Source organism: Pteronotus mesoamericanus, unplaced genomic scaffold (genome assembly GCF_021234165.1).
Source record: "Pteronotus mesoamericanus isolate MK-2021 breed Mesoamerican mustached bat unplaced genomic scaffold, CSHL_Meso_final contig_33, whole genome shotgun sequence".
NCBI classification, from domain to species: Eukaryota; Metazoa; Chordata; class Mammalia; order Chiroptera; family Mormoopidae; genus Pteronotus; species Pteronotus mesoamericanus.
In genome coordinates, this window is record NW_026555135.1 from 4,450,439 (window position 1) to 4,474,691 (window position 24,253).

The 24,253-nt window shown below is 58.3% G+C and overlaps 1 protein-coding gene across 2 annotated transcripts in view; it reads left to right on the plus strand.

Annotated features, from left to right (window-relative positions):
* MYO7A (myosin VIIA) overlaps window positions 1-23,597 on the plus strand; it is a 66,357-nt gene extending 42,760 nt beyond the window's left edge. Inside the window, exons 26-47 of one of the 2 annotated variants that reach the window (XM_054576158.1) lie at window positions 1,018-1,144; window positions 1,824-1,943; window positions 2,469-2,642; window positions 3,477-3,704; window positions 4,993-5,163; window positions 6,462-6,579; window positions 7,305-7,431; window positions 8,413-8,696; window positions 9,607-9,797; window positions 10,430-10,554; window positions 11,196-11,351; window positions 12,269-12,424; window positions 13,641-13,796; window positions 14,296-14,401; window positions 15,512-15,625; window positions 16,615-16,702; window positions 16,883-16,989; window positions 19,929-20,114; window positions 20,557-20,673; window positions 21,761-21,844; window positions 22,737-22,856; window positions 23,471-23,597. In XM_054576158.1, coding sequence (XP_054432133.1) covers window positions 1,018-1,144; window positions 1,824-1,943; window positions 2,469-2,642; window positions 3,477-3,704; window positions 4,993-5,163; window positions 6,462-6,579; window positions 7,305-7,431; window positions 8,413-8,696; window positions 9,607-9,797; window positions 10,430-10,554; window positions 11,196-11,351; window positions 12,269-12,424; window positions 13,641-13,796; window positions 14,296-14,401; window positions 15,512-15,625; window positions 16,615-16,702; window positions 16,883-16,989; window positions 19,929-20,114; window positions 20,557-20,673; window positions 21,761-21,844; window positions 22,737-22,856; window positions 23,471-23,560 — 3,145 coding nt within the window. In that variant the 3' untranslated portion in view covers window positions 23,561-23,597. The remainder of the gene's footprint in view (window positions 1-1,017; window positions 1,145-1,823; window positions 1,944-2,468; window positions 2,643-3,476; window positions 3,705-4,992; window positions 5,164-6,461; window positions 6,580-7,304; window positions 7,432-8,412; window positions 8,697-9,606; window positions 9,798-10,429; window positions 10,555-11,195; window positions 11,352-12,268; window positions 12,425-13,640; window positions 13,797-14,295; window positions 14,402-15,511; window positions 15,626-16,614; window positions 16,703-16,882; window positions 16,990-19,928; window positions 20,115-20,556; window positions 20,674-21,760; window positions 21,845-22,736; window positions 22,857-23,470) is intronic. The other variant, XM_054576159.1, reaches the window with a different exon arrangement.
* The last annotated feature ends 656 nt before the right edge of the window (window positions 23,598-24,253 follow it).

A 24,253-nucleotide genomic window follows, 5' to 3' on the forward strand; every position in this document is an offset into this window, starting at 1 on the left:
AGACTTCACTCATCCTACTTTCTGAGTATTAAAATAACCTTTGTTTTATGAAATAATTGTGCTATAAATAGTGGGCAGGTTGTGTGTGTGTGATATGTGTTTTAAATGTCCTTATTTGTCATGATAAAAAGTTAGCCACCCCCAGAATTTATTTTAAAGTTGCACTGCTTTGTGAACTCTCAAAATTGGGGAGACACTGAATTAGATAGTCCCTCCTTTCTACCCAGGCTTGCCCTTCTGATCGAAAAAGAGCCGTGAGTGCCCCCTGGTGGTCACATCATCACCGTGGGGCTTGCTCTTCTTGGCCCTGATCAGGCGGGCAGTGTCTATACTGCAGCTAGTGCTTATTGAGAGTCTATTGTGCTGGGTGCTTTATAAACCTTGGCTCATTTTTCTGCACAGCAATCCTGTAAGGAAGGTACTATTATTTCCCTTTAAAATGAAAGCAAAAAGCTACCTTCATTGCTTTAATATGATTACAAAAGCAACATATACAACCACATAAATATTCAAACATTTCAGAAATGTATCGAGAAAGTCAAAGTCCCTGCTCATCCCACCCCACCCCCCAGAGAAAGTCCCCAGATGTTTTTACTCTTTCTGCTCTGCCAGATACCATTAGTAGACATTGCGCCTGCTGTTATGACCACAGGCGGAGCTCAGAAAGGTGAACTCTCCTGCCTGGGCCACCCAGCTGGTGAGGGACGAGGCTGGGGCGGAGCCTCATTAAAGCAGTCACTAGTGGCCATGGCCACTGTGCCCCAAAGCAGGATATGAACCACCCTCCGGATCATGGGGCACCGTCTGGAGTCAGGAAGGCCTCTGTGCTCGATGAGCCGGTCTCCAAAGCGGACCCTCTTCTCCGGAGCCCTGGCCCAGCCTTCCTCATCTGGCCCCTCAGCGGGCCCCGTCGGCCTCTTCTGGGATGGTCTTGGGCAAGTAGGAGAGGAAGGAGGCGGGGCTTGGGGAGGCTTTTCCTCTGAGGTTGTCTTCTTTCCTTGCCTCCCCTCTGCCTAGGGATGAGATCTACTGCCAGATCAGCAAGCAGCTCACCCACAACCCCTCTAAGAGCAGCTATGCCCGGGGCTGGATCCTCATGTCTCTCTGTGTGGGCTGCTTTGCCCCCTCTGAGAAGTTTGTGAAGGTAGGGCCGGCGCCTGGCCTCCTTTGGTGGGAAGGGGCGGTGGGAGTGAGCAAGGGGAAGAAGCTCAGAGGGGCTCGGTAATGAAGCCCCATCCGAGCCGTCTCGCTCAGGCCTCACAGTCCCATGGGCCCATCTTCCTGTCCCCTCCTCCACAGCACCCAGAATCTCACACTGTCCTCCCCTCTGCCTATTTATGAGGAGGCTGAGTGTGACACAGCATCTCTTGGACCCTCTGCATATTGTCTTTGAGCAGGCGCTTTAGTTCCTCTTGCCTGCTCCTTGGTGCCAGGCTCTGGGACACAGAGACAGAACAGGTGACAGTAAGACCAACCTTGCCAGCAGTGTCATGATGAGGGAAGCACTCCCCCCAGTCAGGGAGGCGGGCTCTGGAGGAGGAGGAGCAGTTCAGCTGGGTGAAGAGGGGGCAGAGTGTGTGAGGTGAGGCAAGAGGCAAGGCTGAGACTAGACGGGGCTGGATTGTGGTGGCCTTGCTGCCAACACGAGGTACGTGGGCAGCGGGAGCCATGGGAAGCAGAGGAGGGGCGTGGGCAGACGTGCCCTGAAGAGCAGGTCCTGAGTGTGGGCGGAGGGACTGCAGGCAGGAGACCCAGCGAGGCTGCGCTGATGGTCCAGGCCGGAGGCCCGAGGGGGGTTCCCTCAGTGGGTCCTCTGTCTGCAGTACCTGCGCAACTTCATCCACGGGGGACCACCTGGCTACGCCCCGTACTGTGAGGAGCGGCTCAGGAGGACCTTCGTCAATGGGACACGGACACAGCCGCCCAGCTGGCTGGAGCTGCAGGTGCATTCCCCGGTCCCACCAGGCGTATGCATGTGCATGTGTGTGTGCATGCAGTTGCAGGGCTCCCGAAAATCCCTGCTTTGGGATTCTGTGGTTCTTCAAGTGCCCGCATTAAGTCCTGGGATCCCAGGTCTATTGGAATAGGAAAACCCCCAGTGGCTAGTCAACGCCCATCTGCTGGCTTTATGGTCACCGTGACTGGGCAGGACTTCCCTCTGAGTCTCAGTGGCTTCATTGGCAACATGCCCATTAGGATATTCCCTTCACAGGGTCTTGTGATGGTTGTGTGACACGAGGGCAGAAGCCCCTGGCATGTGGCCGTGCCTAACTGCCCAGCCCCCATGACCTGGCTCAGCAGGGCTCCCTGGGCACCTGTGACCTGGAACAATGTCCCGATGAGATGCTGGGGTGTGGGGACTCGGAGGGGCAACTCCAACTGCATAGGCAGCAGAGAGCCAGGAGCAGAAAGGGGTGGGGTGGTCTGAAGTCAAAGGATTCCCACAAACCCTCTTTGGTCACTTTCAGGCCACCAAGTCCAAGAAGCCCATTATGCTGCCTGTGACATTCATGGATGGGACCACCAAGACCCTGCTGACAGACTCGGCCACCACAGCCAAGGAGCTCTGCAACGCGCTGGCCGACAAGATCTCGCTCAAGGACCGCTTCGGGTTCTCACTCTACATCGCCCTGTTTGATAAGGTATGGGTGGCGGTGCCCAGCCCAGTGCTGCCACCTGCTGGCTCAGGTGACTTTGCTCAGTTACTTACCTTCCAGGGGCTTTTGGTTTTTTCCTGTTAGCAGGCGGTATCCCAAGCTCCGGCCAACTCCTTAGGATTGTGGAGTGCTCTTAAGCCCCGAAAGAAAAATGCAACAATACAGTATCACTTAAAACCCAGAACTCGCTGTAGTCATATGCAGCAAGGCCAAGCCAGTCCTTCTCTGGTGCTAGAGAAAGAACGTGGCAGACAGGCTGCAGGGACATGCAGCCACTGGACTCTCTGAGCTTCCATTTTCTCATTCACAAACGGGGATATAATTCCTCATCTAGTTGCTATGGTGATTTCTTTTCACTCCTTAGTGACCACCTGGCACATCTAGGCCTGGAGTCTTCTCTATGGAGCTGGGCTGGGGGTGGGTGATTTTGCCTCCACACCCAGCAACGTCACACACAGCAGAGGTGCCCCCCTCCCTGCAGGTCTGGGGACAGAACCATGTTGTCCAACACAATTTGGATATTTCTCCTGTACAGTTAGCTACCTCTTGTGTTTTCAGTAACCACTTGTCCATCAGAATTTCACCAAAGCCTTACACTAGGAAATGGGAGCTGCCCTGTGGCTGTGCCGGCTCAGAGCCCATGGATGGGGTCCTGGGGCCCCGTGTGGGTCTGCCTCCAGGGTGACCTGGGCACCTCCCTGCCTCTCTCTGAGCCTCGGTTCTGCATCCGAAACAGAACAGGTGGCACAGCCGGTGGCTTTGTATTCCTTCCCTGCTTGCTCACCCTTCTGCGGGGTGACCTCCAGCCTGTGCCCCCAGGTGTCCTCCCTGGGCAGCGGCAGTGACCACGTCATGGATGCCATCTCCCAGTGTGAGCAGTATGCCAAGGAGCAGGGTGCCCAGGAGCGCAATGCCCCATGGCGGCTCTTCTTCCGCAAAGAGGTCTTCACGCCCTGGCACAACCCCTCAGAAGACAACGTGGCCACCAACCTCATCTACCAGCAGGTGGTGCGAGGGGTCAAGTTTGGGGAGTACAGGTGTGAAAAGGTAAGTGTGAGTGAATCTTCTGGCTGCGCTTGCTTGGCTCTCGGCAGCCTTTCTGCCTTCGGGCTGAGCGTTACTCTCCGTGACCCGCCGTCAGCTAACGTGGCGGTCAGTCTGACGGAGGCGGGGCGTGGGTCAAGCCCCTCCCGGATCTGGATCTAGATCTACCGCGGCCTGCGGGAGCCAGGGCGCTGAGGCGCCGCGGGGATTCTGCCGGTGGAAGGTGCTCCTACACTGCTGTGCTGATAGCGCACAGGCGGAGGACGTGCTTCACAACTTGTATGTTCTGGGTCCATCTAGAAAACTCTGTTCTCGAAAGGAGTAAGAGATCCACTCATTAGATGGAGTTTGCAAATGTGTATCCTTTTATCTCCTGAGGACAGGAGCGGTGTGGTTGCTTTGTTTGGGGTGAGGGCGATGATGGCTCTCCTGGTAGCTGTGAATCTGTGGGTGATTATGATGGAGGAAGGAGGATGGAGAGGATGGGGACGGAGCTGGTGGTTGCTGGCGGCGGTGGTGGAAGTAGCAAAGGTGTAGGTGGGGGCGGGGGGGGTGCTGCTGCTGACGGTGCTGGTGATGTGAAGAAGGGGATGGTGATAAGCTGACATTCAGGCACCACGTACCAATTGCTAAAACTCTGAAAGACTTTGAACTAGTTGGAAAATGCCTACTGCCCTTAAGGCAGCCCGGAGCCTTTCTCTACCGCCCCTGCCGCCAGAGCCCGGGGAGGCACCCCTGGGGCTGCCGTGCGCCAGCCGCAGGCGGAGGAGGCGCCACTGCCCGGCGCCCGCCTGGCTCTCTGCGGCCTCCGCACTGTAGCCTATGGCGTGTTCAGTACTTTGACTGTCCGGGGGATGTAGTGACGGTGACGGAGTTGGTAGCGGTGATGCGCTCCCTTCACTCGGACCGTCTCCGGCGGTCCCCAGACCCCCTTCTCTCCAGGGCAGCCCCTGCCTGTTCTCCTGTTTGTCAGCCCCAGTGGCCATCTCACCGGGCTGAGATGCAGTGGCTGAGCCGTGCTGATGGGCCCGCTGGTTCCTCTGGGCCAGCTCGGGTACCTCTGGTGCCGAGAGGCCCCAGGAGAAGACAAGGGCGTGGCCCTGTCCCTAAGGGGCTCATGGTTCCACCAAGCAGACGAGAGCTCCTGGCGAATCCGTGAGAGCAGAGGCTCTAAAGGCCAGCGCTGAGGGCTACAGCAGGCAGGGCTCGGGGCTTCGGGCAGCCCATCCAAAAGGGCTCCCCAGGGCGCGTGCGAATGAGATCTCCCCACACGCCTCCAACCCCTGCTTAGGAGGACGACCTGGCCGAGCTGGCCTCCCAGCAGTACTTTGTGGACTATGGTTCCGAGATGATTCTGGAGCGCCTCCTGAACCTTGTGCCCACCTACATCCCTGACCGCGAGATCACACCCCTGAAGACGCTCGAGAAGTGGGCCCAGCTGGCCATCGCTGCTCACAAGAAGGTAGCAGGGCTGGGAGGGATTTTGGAGGAGGGTGACCTGGGGCGAGGAGGCTCAAAGCACCTGGAGAATCAAAGGCGTCACAGCTCTCACCTGATATGCCCGTCCACAGGCTGCAGGGGGACGGGATGGCACCCCTGACCCCCTGCTTCCCAGCAGCCTTTCTCCACCGTGGACCTCAGTTCGCTCGTGGCTTTCTGTCGTCTGCCCTGGCCTGGGTTCCAGGGATGCAGAGGTGGATCCCATCCAGCCCTGTGGCCTCCCGAGGGAAGCCATGGGCCCAGGGATCCTGGGGGTCCCTTGAACAGGCACTAACTAGAGCTACAGCTCAGGAGAGTTGGCATGTGCTGGAGGAGCTTCTAGGAAGGGTACCTGCCTTTCTGCCTGTGAGAACTCTGGCCCACCTTCCTGCCTGGGGAACTTGAGGTCGTCTGAAAGGGCTTCCCAGAGGGCGTGTGAATGAGATCTCCCCACACACCCCGAACCCAACTTAGGAGGAGGGCAGCCTGGCTGAGCTGGCCTCCCAGCAGTGCTTTGTGGACTAGAGGCCCCCTTGCCCCCCCTGGCTTCAGGCCCCAGGCCCATAACCAGCCCCGAGTGGCTACGGGGCTGCCCAAGTAGAGCAGGGTAGCCTGATGGGGAGGGGTGGGAGACCCTGGCTGCTAGAGGGGACGCCCAGGCCTTCCCACCTCCAGGCCCTGGTTGTGTAAGAGCAGAATCATCTTTGCACACAAGTTGCCAGAGGGCTTCCCAGACCAGCAGCCTCTCATGCCCTCGCCACTTCGCACTCAGCTCTTTGACTTCGCTGGTGAGCTGCCTACAAGCCTCCGCTCCTCCCTGAAGGCTCCCTGCCCCCCTCTACGCCGAGGCCTGGCCCACCCCCGAGGCGCTGCCCACCCCTCTGGGAGAATACGTGTTCCCCCTCCATCCCTCCGTCTCTCTGCCCTTGGCACCCTCTTCTCCAACACCCCTCACACCTCTCACACCAGCTGCTAAAGCTCGTCCATTCCTTGCACCTGCACTGCTGGAATTCCTTGCACCTGTAGGCTTTTCTGTCACCCTGAGCAATGGGGAGCTCCCTCTGGGCGGGACCCACATTTCCCTACTAAGTGCTGATGTCCATGGAGTAAGAGGAGGTCAGGTGCTGGAGCGGCTGGGCTGATGGGACGGGTGAGGCCATGACGCACAGGACGGCACCGTAGCCCTGCAGTGACCCCTCGCCTCGGGGCAGAGGCATTTGATTTCCCGACAGAGCGCATGTGACATCTTTTTGTCCCCCGTCCTTATCTGCCCCCCTCCAGGGGATTTATGCCCAGAGGAGAACTGATTCCCAGAAGGTCAAGGAGGATGTGGTCAATTACGCCCGCTTCAAGTGGCCCTTGCTCTTCTCCAGGTTTTACGAGGCCTACAAGTTCTCAGGTACCCCCCACCCCCCCGCCTGCTGCCTCCACACCCTCTGCCCTCCCTCACTCCAGCCCACGGCAGGGAGAGGGGGTGGCCTGAGACAGGTGCCCCCGTCTCCTGCCTGCGGGGCTGCTTGGTCTCTCCAGGTCTGTGCCACCCGCAGGCCAGCTGGGCTCCGTGGCACGTAGTAGGTGCTCAGTGGTGCCTTGGCTTGAACAACTGAATGAGCACTGAGACCATTACAGCACCTACAGAAGGGGGTGCCGAGAGCACAGGCTGGGCCGACTCTGTGACGCAGGAATGGATGTGGCGACACAAACCCCACACGCCATTGGCTCAGCCATCCTGGGGCTGTCATTTGGGGGCACCTGCTCCGTGCCAGGCCCTGTGCTGGCGCCAGGCTTCACAGAATCACCAGTGGTCAGACCGGAGGGAACCTTGGGGCCGAGTGAGGCCAAGCCCCCCCCCCCCCCACCTCGCTGCAGGGCGGGGACGCGTCCAAAGCGGCACGAAGAGGGGGGTGGGGGGGTGTAGGGACTCACACCGCGTCCTGGTCCCAGCGCTCTGCTCCTGCCGCACCCAGGGCTTCGGCGTCCAGGGAGGTTGCACTCTCTGAGGTTCAGCCTCCATTTCTGTACAGTGGGGGTCCGTGCGCTCCCTGCCCTGGTGTCTGTGAGGGCTGGGCAGGGCTGGGCCAGGAGGGGGAGGCCTCCTTCTCAACGCCTCAGTCTCTGCCCCAGGTCCCAACCTCCCCAAAAATGACGTCATTGTGGCCGTCAACTGGACAGGCGTCTACTTCGTGGACGAGCAGGAACAGGTGCTTCTGGAGCTGTCCTTCCCTGAGATCATGGCCGTGTCCAGCAGTAGGTCAGTGCCAGCCCCGCACGCCTTGCTTCAGGGCAGGGCAGGGCGCTGTGGAAGCTGCACAAGGACCACAGCAGGAGTGGGACTCAAGTGCAGTGTCCCGATTCAGCTCTGTGTGAACTGGGGAGGGGTGGAGGGAGACACAGACAGACAGATGGGGAAGGAGAGTGCTCCCGGCGTTTTCCTGCGGGTCACAGGGCCTGTGCAGGGAGTCCCGCCTCTGCACAGAGGACATCACGGAGGTGCAGGGGCACGCAGGGGCCTGTCCTGGTCATGTGTGGTTGAGCAGTTTGTGTGGTACTGTGCAGACCCCTCAGGCCCCCTCCCTCCTAGTGGGGGTCGGGGGGAGATCTTTACAGCACATTAATGGCTGCTCTGAGCTGGGTTTCAGCGGTGTGGATAGTCAGAGGCAGTCAAGTGTGTATAGAAAGATCCTGGCCTGAATTCAGGGACCTGGATGGAACTCACCTCCACCTGCTGGTCCCTAAAATAGAGGTGTTGAACTAAAAAGTGTGGCGCACATGGGAGCAAGGGTGGGGAGGGTTCCCAGCCGCGCCTCCCCCTCCTGGGGCTTGGAGGATTGTCTCTGGGCCATGTCGTTGTGGGCCAGGGCTGGGCCGTGGCCAGCTCTGAGCAGCCACGTGCCAGGCACAGAGGATGCAATGGTGACAAGATAGTGCTCCCCTTCTTGATGGTTCAAGAGGGAAGATGGATATTGAACAGGTCATGTTAAAGCAGGACCAGTAGGGAAGCCTTCTTGGAAGAAGGGGTATCTAGACTGAGACTAAAAAGTGAGTAGGAATTAGACAGCAAAAGGGAAGTGGGCTGGGCTACCGCAGGCCCCCTCCGACCATGTGTGACTTCGGCGGGGCCATGCCTGACTCAGGCTGAGCCGTGTCTGACCTGGGCCACACCTCACCCGGGCCAGGCCAGCCTCTCTTCGGCCGGGCTGTGCCTGACTAGGCTGGCCTTGGTCTCCTTCAGGGAGTGCCGTGTCTTGCTCTCGCTGGGCTGCTCTGACCTGGGCTGTGCTTCGTCTCACTCGGGCTGGGCAGGACTGACCCCGTCTGGGCCCTGTTCTTCGTGTTGGTCCTGCAGGGGAGCCAAACTGACAGCCCCCAGCTTCACACTGGCCACCATCAAGGGGGATGAGTATACCTTCACCTCCAGCAACGCCGAGGACATCCGTGACCTAGTGGTCACCTTTCTGGAAGGGCTCCGGAAGAGGTCTAAGTACGTGGTGGCCCTGCAGGACAACCCTAACCCTGGTGAGTGGCTCCTGGCACGGGCTGCCGGGCACTGGGTCAGGGGTGTCAGACACACCACACTCCGTGGCCTTGACGTGGCATTCAAAGCTGCTAGTCCTTCCCAGAGGCCCTCGGCTCCAGCTGAGCCAAATAGCCAAACTCTGTGCCTTCCAGCTGTGCTCTGTGGGGAATCTCCCCCGCCTCCCTTCCTTCTTTGTCTTTAATACCTATCCCTGTCACCCTCTCCAGGCGAGATCAGGGGTTCCTCCTCAGTGTTCTCCAAATACCCACCACCTTCAAATGGTGGCAGCAGTAACAACTACCCTGACTCGCATCCCCTGAGCCTCCTAGGCCCTGGCAGAGCAGTGGAAACACAGAGAGGAAATGGACCCTGGCCCTGCCCTCAATGGGGACAGGGGGTAGACACAGACAGAGACTGTCCCTGTGACTGGACAGTGAGCAGGGAAGCCCCCAGAAGAGGCCCCAGCAGCCCGAGGCTCAGGGAGGAAGCTGCGTGTGGTGGTCTGAGGCAGACAGCCGGCCGGGTGGGGCTCAGGGGCTGGGGAAGGCAGGCATGTGTGCCCGGGGGCTGCGGAGCTTGGTTTGGCTGGAACGGGGGAGGGCGGGGAAGGGCAGGAAGCGGTGGGAGTCCCGTCAGGAAGGCCAGCCCACAAGAGGCCTAGGGCACATCAGGGAGTGTGGGCTTTCTCCTAAAGGTGACAGGGAGCCGCAGAAGGCTCTTGAGCAGGGGAGTGGCCCACTCTGATGGCCCTGGCTGTGTGGAGGGCCAGGGCAAGGTGCAGGCACGGTGACCAGGGAGCACGGTGAGTGGGATGGGGCCGCAGTTCTTCCGCGTGAGGAGTGGCTTACAAACGTTCCAACCCAGGCTCTCTCTCTGCCCACATGTGACCGCTCTCACCGTGCCCCCCAGCGGGTGAGGAGTCGGGCTTCCTCAGCTTTGCTAAGGGAGACCTCATCATCTTGGACCACGACACAGGAGAGCAGGTCATGAACTCAGGCTGGGCCAACGGCATCAATGAGAGGACCAAGCAGCGTGGAGACTTCCCAACCGACTGCGTGTATGTCATGCCCACTGTCGCCCTGCCACCGCGGGAGATTGTGGTATGTGGATGGGGGGCTCTCCTGAACCCCTCTTTGTCTTCTCTCCATGTCTGAATGAGGGATCACAGTAAATACATGGCCTGCAGCTTCTGTAAAGACAATCTGGGGGCCCTAAGGGGCCTCAAACTTAAAGGTGGGGCAGCGATCAAACCTGGAGTGGGGCCTAGAAAGTGCCTCAGATGAGGAGGTGCCCAGGGCAGGGGATGGAAGGAGAGCGGGGCAGGGGCATCGCCTCGCTGTGTCTGAAAGGGCCGCAAGGGCGGAGCTGGAAGGGAGGCCTGGTTCTTTGGAGCCTCCTGAGCGCAGCACCGAGAACTCAGAGCTCAGCTCTTGCAAGCAGCGCCCCATTCTCTGGGTGGTTCTCACAGTTTCCTCCTGCCTTGTCCAGCCTTTCTGACTGACCCAACGTGGTTCAGACTCGGGGCAGTGAAGAGAGAGCCCTGCGCCCAGCATGATGGAGGCAGCAGGGACTTCAGAGGTCTCAAGGGACTCCCAGGGTCAGAATGGGGCACAGGGTACGCCCCCCAGGGGCCGTCTCCCCAGCCCCAGTCCGGAAGGCTTTGGGCTTTGCTGTGTTGATCCCAGGAGCCCCAGGCGGAGAGCTGGCCTCAGCCCCCTCTCTCGGTCTGTAGGCCCTGGTCACCATGACGCCTGACCAGAGGCAGGACGTCCTCCGGCTCCTGCAGCTGCGAACACCGGAGCCCGAGGTGCGCACCAAGCCCTACACGCTGGAGGAGTTTTCCTACGACTACTTCAGGTGACAGGGAAAGGGGAGAGGGGCCCCGGGATGGCAAACGGCAGGCTTCTGCGACTCTGTGGGGGCAGCACAAAGCCACCCCACTTCTGAGCAGGGCCTTTGTCCGAGGGAGTCAGAGGACAGCTTCTGCCCTTTAAAGTGACCCTTCTAGTGTTGTGTCACCTTATCCTTCCTTCACTTAAGAGGTTGTGACTGCGCCTACTACAGGTGGGGTCCCAGGAACTCATGACACACGGTCCTGGTGGGGAAATGGGCACAAAACCAGGCAGCTGGGGTTCTGTGCACCCAGCATTGAGACGGGGCTGCTGGGGACAGAGGAGAGGCTTCCTGGAGGAGTGGCCTCTGAGCTGAGCGGTGTAGGGGGTGACTCAGGAAAAGCACATGCCAAGGCCAGAGCAGAGAGGAGCAGGGCTGAGGAGGCTAGGGAGGGTGGCAGGGCTGTTTGGGGCACGGCCAGGTGAGACTCTCCATTTTCCAGTCTAGAAAGTAAGGCCCCGGAGGGCGGGTACTTACCTCAGGCCACAGGGCAGAAGGGCAGAACAGGGCCTGTTCCCTACTTTCAGCCTCCAGGAATGGGGCTGGAGCGGGGTGGGTCTCAGCTCAGGCAGCAGTTAGTGCTGACTGTCCCTGCGCCATGCCAGGCCCCCGCCCAAGCACACACTGAGCCGCGTGATGGTGTCCAAGGCTCGGGGCAAGGACCGGCTGTGGAGCCACACGCGGGAGCCGCTCAAGCAGGCGCTGCTTAAGAAGATCCTGGGCAGCGAGGAGCTCTCACAGGAGGCCTGCATGGCCTTCATCGATATCCGCACCTGAGAGCTGGAGGGGGCGGGCGACATGGGCAGGGGACCGCAGGGCAGGGTGGGGCTGGCCCTTGCCCCTGGGATTTTCATATAGACAGCTAAGTCCTTCTGAGGGCCCAGTGGGGTCCTGAGAAGATGTGGCCCAGGGGCGCTGATGGAGCAGCTCCATCCATGTGCCAGGCACCTTACAGTGTGCAAGGAGCCACCTCAACCCTCGTCTCTTCTGACCCTGTTATTTGGTTGACAGTGCTGTGCCACATGCTGAGCCAGGCATGGAGACACAGTGGTGACCAGACCCAGTCTCTGGCCTCAGGGGAGACATGCTGACTAGGGTCAGTGCTATGATGGGGTTGGCGGCACAGTGACCTGACCCAGCCGTGGAGGAAGGCAGGGAGGGCTTCCTGGAGGAAGTGGTATTTAGACTGAGACCATAGGGGAAATGGATGGGGAGTGTTCCAGACAGAGCGAGCTGCATGCACAAAGGCCCTGAGGTAAAACAGCAGGGCTGTTTTGAGGGCACCAAATAATTCAATGAAGCTGGAGGACAGATTCAAGAAGGGGCACTAGAGGAGCTCTGTTAAGAAGCTTGGACTGTGTCCCAAGGCCATGCAGAGCCACTGGGCAGGGGTGGCACAGCCAGTCTAGTGATTTGGACAGTGCATCCTGGCTGCTGTGAGGACTTTGGATACAGGGTTGGGGGCCCGAGGAGGTGGCTGGAGGAGTTGAGAGCGGGTGGGCGGTCGGCAAGGACAGCACGATGAGAAAATATTGCCCATTTCCTAAGTGAGTGGCCTGAGGCACAGGGCCACCTGCAAGGCAGGCCCTGTGGGAGCGCGTGCCCTCCTGCCATCTGGGCCAGTGCCCCCCCACCTCCCCGCCCCCATGGGCCGCAAGCCCTTCCTTGACGGCTCCCCAGCCATGCTCAAGTACATGGGCGACTACCCATCCAAGAGGATGCGCTCCGTCAACGAACTCACCGACCAGATCTTCGAGGGCGCCCTGAAGGCCGAGCCCCTCAAGGACGAGGTGTATGTACAGATCCTGAAGCAGCTGACAGACAACCACATCAGGTGAGCCCGGGGTGATGGGCACGCAAGCGGGCAGGACCCCAGCCCTAGCGTCCACAGCTGAAGGCAATCGTAAAGGTCCAGCACCCATTTGATGGGGAGCTCCCTCCCTCCTGAGGCCGCGGCTGGCTCTGCCTGGGAGCAGTCCTTCCTCGCTCAGAGCCGGGAGACCCCCTTGTGTCCTAGCTTCACCTCAAGGCAGGTCATGGACCACGAGGTGTCAGCTGTGCCCTCTAAGTCTGTCCTCCAAGTTTAACAGGCCCAGCTTCCCCTAACTGCCTGCCATTCCTTGACTGAGCCTCCTCTGGGTCCCCCTGCCCAGCCCCGACTCTGCTGTCTGCCTGCAGGTTTTGCTCATGTGCAAATGTCCCTTCCCTGGCTTGGCCTGAGCCCGCTGTCAGTTGGAAGTTCTGGCTGGAAACACTCACGGGCTAAAGGTGTTGGGTCCCAGAGGGTTTCACCTTCTTGCCGCCTTCTCCCTGCTGGGCCACAGGGCTGCAGCAGAGGGAAGTCAGGCACAGGCTGGTCTCACAGCCTGAAAGAAGCCCTGCGGGCGCCCCTTAAGCCCACACCGCCAGCCCCTCCCCAGCTGTGCCACTCTCTACATCCCTTACTCGAGAGAGCCACGTATCAGATCTTTTCTTACCGACAAAAAACTTGGTGCGCGCCACGCCCACAGCCAGGAAAACCTTCCATCTCCTCTGCATATCAGAATTTGTCTCATCTTTCAAAGCCTAGATCCAATGCCACCTCCTCCCACAAGCCCTCCAAACTTTCTTCCTGTCACGCCTGAAGGAGCCCAAGGGCTGGTCTAAATTCAGTGCTACTCAAACAATATTGAGTTAAAGAGCTTCTGCCAGAATAGAAATTAACATACTGCTTCCTTCATAGGAAAGCCTTGCTAAGAAAAAAAAAACAAACGAAAAACCTTAGCTGAACCAAATGGAGGGCTTGATCACATAGCTGATTTTCATTCTGGCAAGAGCACCCTATCTCCATGTGGCTGGCGACTGTGTGGCCCCGTGTGGGTTGGCTGACCCCACTTTGAGTAGCACTAATTGGATCTGGCTGTCAGGGAGGTGGGTCTGTGTTGGTCCTCAGACAGGGTGGGAGTCGGCCAGGCGTGGGCTACTGCTGAGGGGGGTGCGGCCCCGGTGGTGCTCAGACCCCTGCGGTTGGCCATTGGTACCCCTGCTGGACGCCACCCCTCTTCCTGCAGGTATAGCGAGGAGCGGGGCTGGGAGCTGCTCTGGCTGTGCACGGGCCTCTTCCCCCCCAGCAACATCCTCCTGCCCCACGTGCAGCGCTTCCTGCAGTCCCGCAAGCACTGCCCGCTCGCCATCGACTGCCTGCAGCGGCTCCAGAAAGCCCTGAGGTACAGCTGCCGCACGGGGCAGAGGCAGCAGGCACAGAGCCTGGGGGCGGCGCTCAGGTGGGCTCAGTGGGATGAGGATAGGACCACGCTGCAGTTGGGACCTGTCCCTGGGGTACCCTAAGCTGCCGGCTCGACAAAGGTTGCAGCACTCAGTGCCCATCGGAACACAGTGTGAGAGTCTGGTTGCTCAGACGGGCTTGGCTCTTTCCTTCAAGTCTATCAGGGAGGCAGACCCCCGGCTGCACTTACTACTGCGAAAGGCCCGCTTGCATCCCTTGCCCCGTGTGGTCCCTTCCATGGCCCTATGCAGTGGGTGCTGTTATCAACCCATTGTACACATGAGCAACTGGAGGCTCTGAGAGGCTAAGTGGCTGTCACCTGGTAGGAAGTGATGGACAGGGGTGAGAAGCGGGGTATTCTGTCTTCAAAATTCCCTCTGTTCCTCACCTCACGGACCCACTGCTTCCTGACTTTGTCCCCTCTGCCCCTTGGTTTTTAGAAATGGGTCCCGGAAGTACCCCCCACACCTGGTGGAGGTGGAGGCCATCCAACACAAAACGACCCAGATATTCCACAAGGTCTACTTTCCCGACGACACTGATGAGGTGAGGGCCACCGGCTGCCAGCTCCATGGACACTCCCAAACGCGCAGCCCCTCAGGGACACAGGGGGGCAGCCCTGGAGCCTCTCCCGCGCCATCCCCACATTTGCTGCCTTTCTCCTGCTCCTCAGTGAAGTCAGGCCTCAGTCAAGAGGCCACCAATTCCCTAAGTCAGGAGCCCTTGAGTCCAAACTTACGTCTCCTTGAGCAGCTTCCTTGGGCAGGTCTCCTCCCGCTTCTCTGAGGAGGCTCTGCCTGGTCACCAAGTGCTTCTTCCCTCTGAGCTGAGCTCCGCGCTGGTGCCACCTCCCTGGGTACAGCTCTGTTTCTAAGCACAGGCCCACCTGCCCCCAGCCCCAGGCCTCTTCTGTCGCCCTGAGCCCACTTTCCTTAGACCCCTTCCTCCCTCTCCTGCCTGACCTAATCCGGGGGGCAGGGGGAAGGGCGTCCCCGCCACCCCGGGCCCCTTGTCTGAAGGCCCTGTTTGTCCTGCTTTCACGCCCATTCGGTCAGGCAGCCTCCTGATCACCACGCCTTACCCCGTCTCAGCACGGTGTCTTGTTCGGATAAATGAGCCCAACACTGAAACTGGAAAGCAGTTTTAAAACTTGCCTAGAGACTAGAGACTCAGAAGCGACAGAAAAACTGGCTCAGATCCTTTCTTGTCCCCTTCAGTGGAAGGTTCTGTGGGGCCCTCGACCCCCACCCCACGATCACACTCCTCCCCCGCATCTAAGCTTCCCAGACTCTCCTGGGCCTCCAGTCCAGTCTGGGCTGCTTCCCCTCCCCTTTTTTCTCCTCCTCCTTTCTGGAAGTTGCTTTCCTCTTTCTCCGGTCCCTCTCCTCCCAGCCACCGCGTGTGCAGTCTGTGCATCTTTGGCCTCTGCCATCACTTGTCCTTGGACAGCCAGGCCCAGGACCCTGGAGGCCAGGGCTGAGTGCGGCTTGGAGGGTGGGGAAGACCCAGACAGAATTGGCCTTTTGCTTTTCTTAAATGTTGTGCCCAGCTCTGGACCCGCGGGGAGCTCCCTCAGAGGGGGTGTCTTGCATAGGAGGGGTTGGGTCTGGTTGGAAGCACAGCCAGAGCTGAGTGAGCCCCGCCCCCACCCCCTAGGCCTTCGAGGTCGAGTCCAGCACTAAGGCGAAGGACTTCTGCCAGAACATCGCTGCCCGGCTGCTCCTCAAGTCTTCTGAAGGATTCAGCCTCTTTGTCAAAATTGCAGACAAGGTGGGTGGTGAGCCGTTGTCTGCTGTTGGTCTGTCTGCTGGGAAATTTGCTGGAGCTGTAGCAGCTCCTGGGGCGGGGGCGGTGGGGGGAGGGGAGAGACACACAGGAGGGAGGAGGGAGAGGAAGGGAGAGTCACCCTTGTATGCAGCTCTTATATGTGGCAGCTGCCCTGAAATCCCACCTCTGAGGCACCGCACTGCATAGCCTCACACCAGACTCATCAGCCTGCCCCAACACACACATCTGGACTTCCCAGATGCGATTTAACTGTCCCTCAGGGGCCAAATAACCCTCAAAGGGAGGGTGATCGTCCCCACCTAATAGATCATAAAACCTGAGCTTCGAAAGGTTAAATAACTTATCCAAGGTCACAAGGAAGGGACTGAGATCTAGGTGGGTCTGACTCCAAAACGCAGGCCCCTGCCACCATCTCACATTGCCCTCCCCACTTCTCTGTCCCCAGAGTCAAAGGCCCAGGGTCAAAGCGCCCTCCCGTGGGAAGGGCTCCCTGACCCATTCAAGCAGATCGGGTGCTCCCTCCTGTCGTTCACTCCCAGCTCCCTGTGCATCCACGCCTTCCTCCTCACTCTGTGACTGTCCCTGTGCCAGACACTGGGGATGCAGAGGGGATCTCAGTGAGGTCCTGACCCAGAGTCACTGAGAGCCACGGGAGGAGCAGGACGCGGATGCCAGAAACAGGCCGAGGCCGGGATGGGGCCTTGTTCTCAGCCTTTTCCCCGGGACCTTGGGCAGCGTTCAGTAGATCGTTGCTACATGACAGAATGGAGTGACTGTCACTCTGGCCAGGTTGCGCTCTGAGACACTCTACATGCACAGTTGGGACAGGGTGCGGCCCGGCCCATGGATACCCCTCCTGGCTGCCAGAGTCTTTCTGGAGAAGGAGCCACCGGGAAGTCCTGGGCGGGACAGTCAGAAAACTCAGTATTGCCCAGACTAAAATGAGGGAACTGGAATGGCCATGTCCTTAGGTCATCAGCGTGCCTGAGAATGACTTCTTCTTCGACTTCGTGCGACACCTGACAGACTGGATAAAGAAAGCGCGGCCCGTCAAGGATGGTAACATGAGGCTGGGTCCTGGGATCATCTGAGGCCCGGAGCAGGTGCTGGCTCAGTGCCGTACCACGAGGCCCACCGGGTGGGACCCGAGCTAGGGCCTCCTCCGGGGCTGGCGCTGGGCATGGGCACGCCTTCATACTGGGAACCCCTGGGTGACAAACCGGCTGCCCTCTGCCACAGGAATTGTGCCCTCGCTCACCTACCAGGTGTTCTTCATGAAGAAGCTGTGGACCGCCACAGTGCCAGGGAAGGACCCCATGGCCGATTCCATCTTCCACTATTACCAGGTGAGCTGCCCAGTGCTGCTGCTGCTGTTCGCTCCCTGTGCTGCTTTGTGAAAGCAGAGGTCTGCTGCCCCCCTCAGGGCAGGGCTTGTAACAGCAGAGCCTTGGAGAGATTCCTGTTGGGACCCCGCTTCGATCCTTCTCCTTCCTGACCCTACAGCCCTCAGGGCTTGGTAGTTTCTTCTGAGCTGCCAAACCCCACCTGCGCAGGCGCGTCCCTTGGTGAGGGGCTGTCCTCTGGATTCGAGATTCTGTGGCTCCATCTGGATGTGGCGGAGGCCTCCATCGGCCGCAGTCAATGTGTTTCGGCACAGGTGGGGTCAGGAGCGCAGGGCTGGTGGAACCGGGTTTAATTCCAGGTCTTCCTTACTGCAAACTCAGTGATCTCTTGGGGGCCACCCAGTGTACTCTTCTGTGAGAGAAACCAGGATGCTGGGCGGGGGCGGGGCGACGGATCGCAGCTGCCGTGGTGGAGTGGACCTTGGCCTGGAGTCAAAGGGCTGCCCTCCTTCAAATCTGGGCTCTGCCTCTCCCAGCGCTGCCCCCACCCTCACCCCGTGTGGCCCATTCAGTGAATGGTGCCTTCAACTACCAGTTCCCACAAGGCAGAAAAGCAAGTCAGCCTTGACATCTTCCTCTCCCTCACTTCCTACATCCCAAGTCGTTCACCTGGCGAAGGTTCCTCCTGAGTCGCTCTCACAGCCCCACACACACCTCTCCATCACCTGCCGGCTTGGGTCAGTCCAGCATCTCCGCTCATCTGGATGGAGCCCGTTGTCGCCTTTTCTCTGGTCTCCCCGGTCTGTCTTTGTCCCCCTTCAATCCGTTCCCACAGAGGGGCCATCACGCTTTCCAGACCCCCTGGTGGGCTCTGAGGGCAGGGCCGCGGACCCTGACTGGGCCCTGCACGGGGGTGCCCTGCCTGCTCTGTCCCTTCGTCTTGTCCCCAGCTCCCCTTTGCTCTGTTCACTCCAGCCACATTCTTTCAAATTCTCAAGTTCGCCACAGGGTTACTGTCACTTTGTCTCTTCTGGGATCCTCCTTCATCGGGTCTTTCACTCTTAACCTACTGGGCTTTTAGGTGTGAATTCAATCATCTTTTTTTTTAAAAAATTACAGTTTACATTAATATCATTTTGATTCGTTTCAGGCCTACAGCCTATAGTGTTAGGCAATCACACTTCGCAAAGCTCTCCCCGATCTGCCCAGTCCCCCACCTGGCACCATACATGGTTATTATAATATTATTGACTATATTTCCTCTGCTTTACTTTACATCCCCATGGCTGTTTTGTAACTACCAATTTGTACTTCTTAATCCCTCCACCTTTTCACCCAGTCCCCCACCCTTCCCCCTCTGGCAACTATCAGTCTGTTCCCTGTCTGAATCTGTTTCTATTGTGTTTGTCCACTTATATGGTTCTTTAGTTCCACATATAAGTGAAATCATATGGTATTTGTCTTTCTCTGACTATTTCACTTAGCATAATATCCCCTAGACCCATCCAAACTGTCACAAATGGTAAAATTTTTTCATTTTTATGGCTGAATAATATTCCATGGTGTGTGTGTGTGTGTGTGTGTGTGTGTGTGTGTGTGTGTGTGTGTGTCTATATATATATCCATTTTATCCATTTGTCTATTAATGGGCACTGGGGTTGCTTCCATTGCTTGGCTATTGTAAATAACGCTGCAGTGAGCATAGGGGTGTATGTATTCTTTCAAATTACTGTTTGGGTTTCTTTGGATATATACCCATAAGCAAAATGGCTTGGTGATAAGGCAGTTCTATTTTTAATTTTTTGAGGAAGTTCTATTCTGTTTTCCATCAAGCATCTTAAGAGAAGTCTTCCCTGTCTCCAAGGCCATATCATGTCGCCTTGTTTTATGTTCACACAGCACTGAACAACTCAAAGATTGCAATTGTACATTGATTTGGTGTGATGATTAATGTTTGTTCTTGCCTTGATTGCAAGTTCCATGAGTGTGAGGAGGGTATATGTTGTTGCTTCAAGGGCTTGCCTTATAGTAGATGCTCAATAAATATTTGCTGGCTTGATGAATGGGTGAATGGGTGGCTCTGTGAATGGACAAGGGAAGGATGGATGTAAATGAGTTTATGGGTTGGATATTGGTGAGTGGATGGGTGAATGGGTGAGTGGGTAGGAGAGTGGGTGGACATATGGGGAAATGGATAGGAAATGGGTGCGGGTGGGTGGAGCCAATGGCTGGGAAGATAGGTGGGTGAGTGCGTGCAGAGTGGCAGATAGGTGGTGGCTGCGTAGGGTGGATGAGTCTATGAGCGAGTAGATGAAAACATGGGTGGATAATAATAATTGACTCAGCTTTCTGATTTACAGTGTGTCCTTAGGCCAGCCTCAGTTTCCCCATGCTTCAGCTAAGAGAGTTGTAAGCCTCCAGGAGCAGGTGGGCTGTGCTGGCCCTTGAGAGGCTTCATCTTTGCTTTTGAGCTAGCAGGCTAACTCAGTTCCTCTGGTTCTGGGTCTGGAAGTTCGAGGTGGGGAATGGGCTGGTGCTGCTGATGAAACCAGCCGGTATGAAGGGGACACAGTGGAAGGGGGCCAGCCTGAAAGGCGTTTCCCGAGGAAGTGCAGGCCTGGCAGGCCAGGGCTCACCAGCTGGTCACTTGGAGGGCCTCCATTTTTGAAATGAGACTGCTCACCTTGCTGCACAGTTATGGGGGAAATGACATAACATTCACACACAGTTCTGTTTCCAAACTGCAACGTGCTGACCGTGTGCAGCCGTAATTGCTGTTTTCGTGTACGGTGCCATCTGCCCTCCAGGAGCAGTGTCAGCAGAGGCTGGAGAAGCGGGTGGGCCCCCTGTGGGGTGGGCAGTGCGCCCGGCCTCAGGGTGGTAGGGAAGGAGCCCCCTTCCTCCAAGTGCCCCCGTCCCGTGACCTGCTCGGTCTCTGGCAGGAGCTGCCCAAGTATCTCCGAGGCTACCACAAGTGCACGCGGGAGGAGGTGCTGCAGCTGGGGGCACTCATCTACAGGGTCAAGTTCGAGGAGGACAAGTCCTACTTCCCCAGTATCCCAAAGATGCTACGGGAGCTAGTGCCCCAGGACCTCATCCGGCAGGTCTCACCTGACGACTGGAAGCGGGTGAGTGTGGGGGAGGTAGTGGGACCAGGGTCCCCCTCAACGGGTCTCTGGGCACCCCAGGGGTCAGAGGGGCAGAGGTTGGCCAGCAGACCAGGGAAGTATCTCTTGGGGCCCTGTATGTGACAAGGCTACCCTCCTGTTCCCGCTCTACCTGCTTTTGTCTGCAGTTATTCAGGCAAGGGGTCCAGTCAGCTGGCCGCTGGCAGTAGTTTTCCGTGTCCTGGTTACCGTGGTGTCCTAACTTAGTATTCTTTGGCCTGCTTGCTTAGAGGAAGGGAGGGTGAGAATCCACGAACTGGGATAAGGGAGGTAGCCCCTGTCATGGCCTCCAGGACCCCCAGCCTGTGCCTGGCCCTCCAAGGCCCACGGCAGCTGCCGGCAGTACGGATAGGGCAGGGGGTCCAGGGGAGAGGCCACTGACCCCCCTCCCGGCCCCCCGCAGTCCATTGTCGCCTACTTCAACAAGCACGCGGGGAAGTCCAAGGAGGAGGCCAAGCTGGCTTTCCTGAAGCTCATCTTCAAGTGGCCGACCTTCGGCTCCGCCTTTTTCGAGGTGAAGGTACGCTTTGGGCGGCTTCTCAGAAGGAGGCGAGGGCGGGGCGAGAAGGCACAGAGACTCCTCCCAGGGCGGTGGGCAAGGAAAGGAGAGAGGCCCCTCAGCCGGGGTCTCAGCAGGGTGACCTGGCTGAGCCTGAGCACTGAGCCCTGGACTCAGTCCTGGGACATGCAGGGACCAGCGCTCAGCCCGGCAGGGGAGGAAGATGTGTAAACAGGCCAGAAGCATAGGGGGTCATCTGCGGGGAGCTCTTGTCAAGGTGGTAGAGCTAGGGGGGCCTGCCCAGACTGACAGCTGAGGAGGCTTCCTGGAGGAGGCAGCACCTGAGCTTCGCAGGGAGACCTGGGGAGCGCACCCCTGGCAGCTGGCAAAAACATAGCCTTGGAGCTGTCAGGGCTCAGGCTTGGGCACAAGAAGCAAGTGGTTAAGCAGGACTGGGCATCGGATGTGAGGTGAGCTGGCTGCGGTGGGAGGCAGGTGGGCAAGCAGGCAAGGGTCCCTCCTGCAGGTGGCAGCCAGCCCTGGCATGTTCTCAACCAGAATGATGGGGCCAGAACCCCATTCTGACTGCAGGGTTGGGGGTAGATCTGAGGGGCATGACCAGAGGCCAGAGAACAGTGAAGAGGCAGGCAGGAGAGGAGGAGGGGATCGGTCTGGATGGGCAGAGGGGTGGCCTGCCACACCCCTGGGAGGGGAGGCCTTCACAGAAGCCTGGCTGTGCAAGCGACAGAGATGGATAGACAGCTGGAGGCGGGGTGAGGTTCAAGGAGGGTTTTTAAAGATGAGAGACATTTGGGCTGAGAGAGGAGAGAGCAGAGATTCTTAGAGAAGCAGGAGAGAAGGATGAAACTGCTGCTGGGGAGGGTGGAAAAGGGGTTGTTTGGGGACCCATGAAGGGATTTGGGGCAGCACCGAGGTTCAGCAGAGGCGGGAACTTGAGATCATGGCAGAGCTGCGGGCGCCGCTGGCTCCCAGCAGGTGGAAGGAGATGTCAACTTAATCCTAGCTGGGTGTCTTCATTCCTGCTCCAAATGCACAGCTTTTCCTGCGCTGGTTACCGGGTCTGATGGTTGTTGGCATTCTTTACTAGCAAACGACAGAGCCAAACTTCCCTGAGATCCTCTTAATTGCCATCAACAAGTATGGAGTCAGCCTCATCGATCCCAGAACCAAGGTGAGCAGCGACAGGGAGGAGGAGGCAGGCCAGACTGCTCCGGGGGCTCCTCGCCCGGTGTCCCTGCCAGCTCCCAGCCCCGTCGTCTGCCCTCTCGGCCCCCCTTCTTGAAAGGCTGTCTGGTTGCTCTGTCTACCTCCTAACCCCTTGCTTGCTCCGTCAAGATGGCTCTTCTAGAGTTACTCACAAACACTCTGTTACTAAACCCAAGAACTCTTTTCAGTACTGGGTCTTTCAGCATCATCGGACTCTATCATCCATTCTTCCTGAATGCTCTCTGCCCACCTTGGTCAGGGTGGCAGGCTGTGCTGGGGGGACCGAGGCTCGTATTTATGGGCCAGAGCAGCCCTCACCAAGGGGCCCAGGAAGGACAGTCTGACCACATGCTCAGGCTGTTGGCGATAGGTGCCAATGGCCACCGTCTTACCTTTGGCTTCGTGTGCCCACTTTCCTGGTGTTCCTCATCTCTCTCTTGGCCGTTCCTCTTGGACCTTTCCATGGGTCTCCTCTCTTCCCAGCCCATAGATATTTCGTCCCCAAAGGTTCTGTCCTGCCGCCTTCTTGTCTCTCTCCTCAAACTTTCCCTGGACCTTCTCCTCCAGGACCACAGCTTCAGTTCCTTCAGGCCTCCAACATTTCCTATTCCCGTCCCACATCCAGCCCAACAGTTTCCTGGATTTCCTCGGGCACCCTGCCTGCTGGTTGCAGCCAAGGCCTGGAGGGGAAGGTGCCCGCTCCCCACAGCAGCTCCGTGGCCGAGCTGGCCTCTCCCTTCTGCTCCTTTTCTGAGGGCCCAAGGCCCCTCATACGGGGGGTGTCTGAGGGCTGGAGCTGAGTGGAGTGAGGCCAGAGGATCCAGGTTGTGCAGCTTTGGACTTTCTGCTCCCCTCAGGACATCCTGACTACTCACCCCTTCACCAAGATCTCCAACTGGAGCAGCGGCAACACCTACTTCCACATCACCATTGGGAACCTGGTGCGCGGGAGCAAACTGCTCTGTGAGACGTCACTGGTGAGGGTTCTTCTTTCCAGGCCCCACGGGCTCCCCTGCCTCGCTGCAGCCCCAGGCACTCTCCCAGGCCCTGGAACAAAGAGGGGGAATGTGTGACTTGGCCTGGGGTCAAGATCAAGTGTCAGATTGGGGCCAAGGTCAGGTCAGTTTGAGGCTCAGCTTCAGGCCTGGGGAAAGGGGCTTAATCTGGGGCTGAGAAACTGATCCCTCCTTCAATGAGTGTCTGAATGCCTTCAGTGTCTGGGGAGCGAGCCTTCGGCCCCTGAATTCAACAGTAAAACCATTAGCGATGAGGTCTCCCGTGCTGGGGCTCAATTTTCAATTTCCAAGGCACAGCTCAACTGGTAGAGACATTGCTAGATGTGGGCATCCAGGAGGTGAGGAACCTACAAACTAGGGCCTTAATGTGGGGTTATAACAGCTTGGAACCTTGGACATATGGCTGGACGAATCCCACCCTTCAGCTGTGCAGCTAGGGAGACAGAGTCCACAGCACACCAGGATCTGCCTTTGTCCAGGGTTCTGCCTCGTTTCCTGGGAGCTGTGTTCTAGGTCTGAGTGGGCTGGCCCTGTCCCACTCTGTGCCCTGTGTATCTTCTTGCTACTGTTTCCAGGGCTACAAGATGGATGACCTCCTGACGTCCTATATCAGCCAGATGCTCACAGCCATGAGCAAACAGCGGGGCTCCCGGAGTGGCAGATGAACACCATGGAGGCAGCACCAGCTCTGTTCCTGTTCCCCAGGCAGCTGCTGGCTCAGGCCCATCGGCCACCTCTACAGCTGGGGGAAGGCCTTGGCCATCCGAGCAGGGAGGCTGGGCTGGCTGGCCACCCGTGACTGCACTAGCTTGGACTCTGGCCCTTCCTCCAGAGAGGCGGCCTTGCTGGGATGTAGAACACCCTTCCGGCTGCCCTGAGGCCCCTGGGTTGGATTTGGTCCTGGTTCATAGCGGCCTTCCCAATTGTAAATACCCGTGCCCCTTGCATGCTTCTCTCATCTCAGACCAGCCCTGCCACGTGACCTCCTTTGGCTTTTCTCTACACCCCTGGGTCAGGGAATCAAGAGGACAAACTAGTGCTCCCTGCTGGGAGCAACCAAACCAAACCAACCAAACCAAGAACGCTCAGGCACCTAAGGGCCTGTTTCAGTTCCCCCAAGTCCAGGGCCCTCAGCTGGGGTGAAGGAGGCAGGCCACTTTTATATATTGCGGTGTGAGTGCTGAGCCTGCTTTCTTGGCCACCTCCGGACATAAAGCACATGTTCACCTTCTGGCCCTAGAGTGTCTTTGTTCGGGTAATGGGAGGAGAAGGGAAAGAGGAAGTGGGGACAGGGCCCCGTGTGTGCGTGGCCTGGATAACTCTCTCCTTGGTCTGTGTGTACAGGGCCGAGCTGGTCT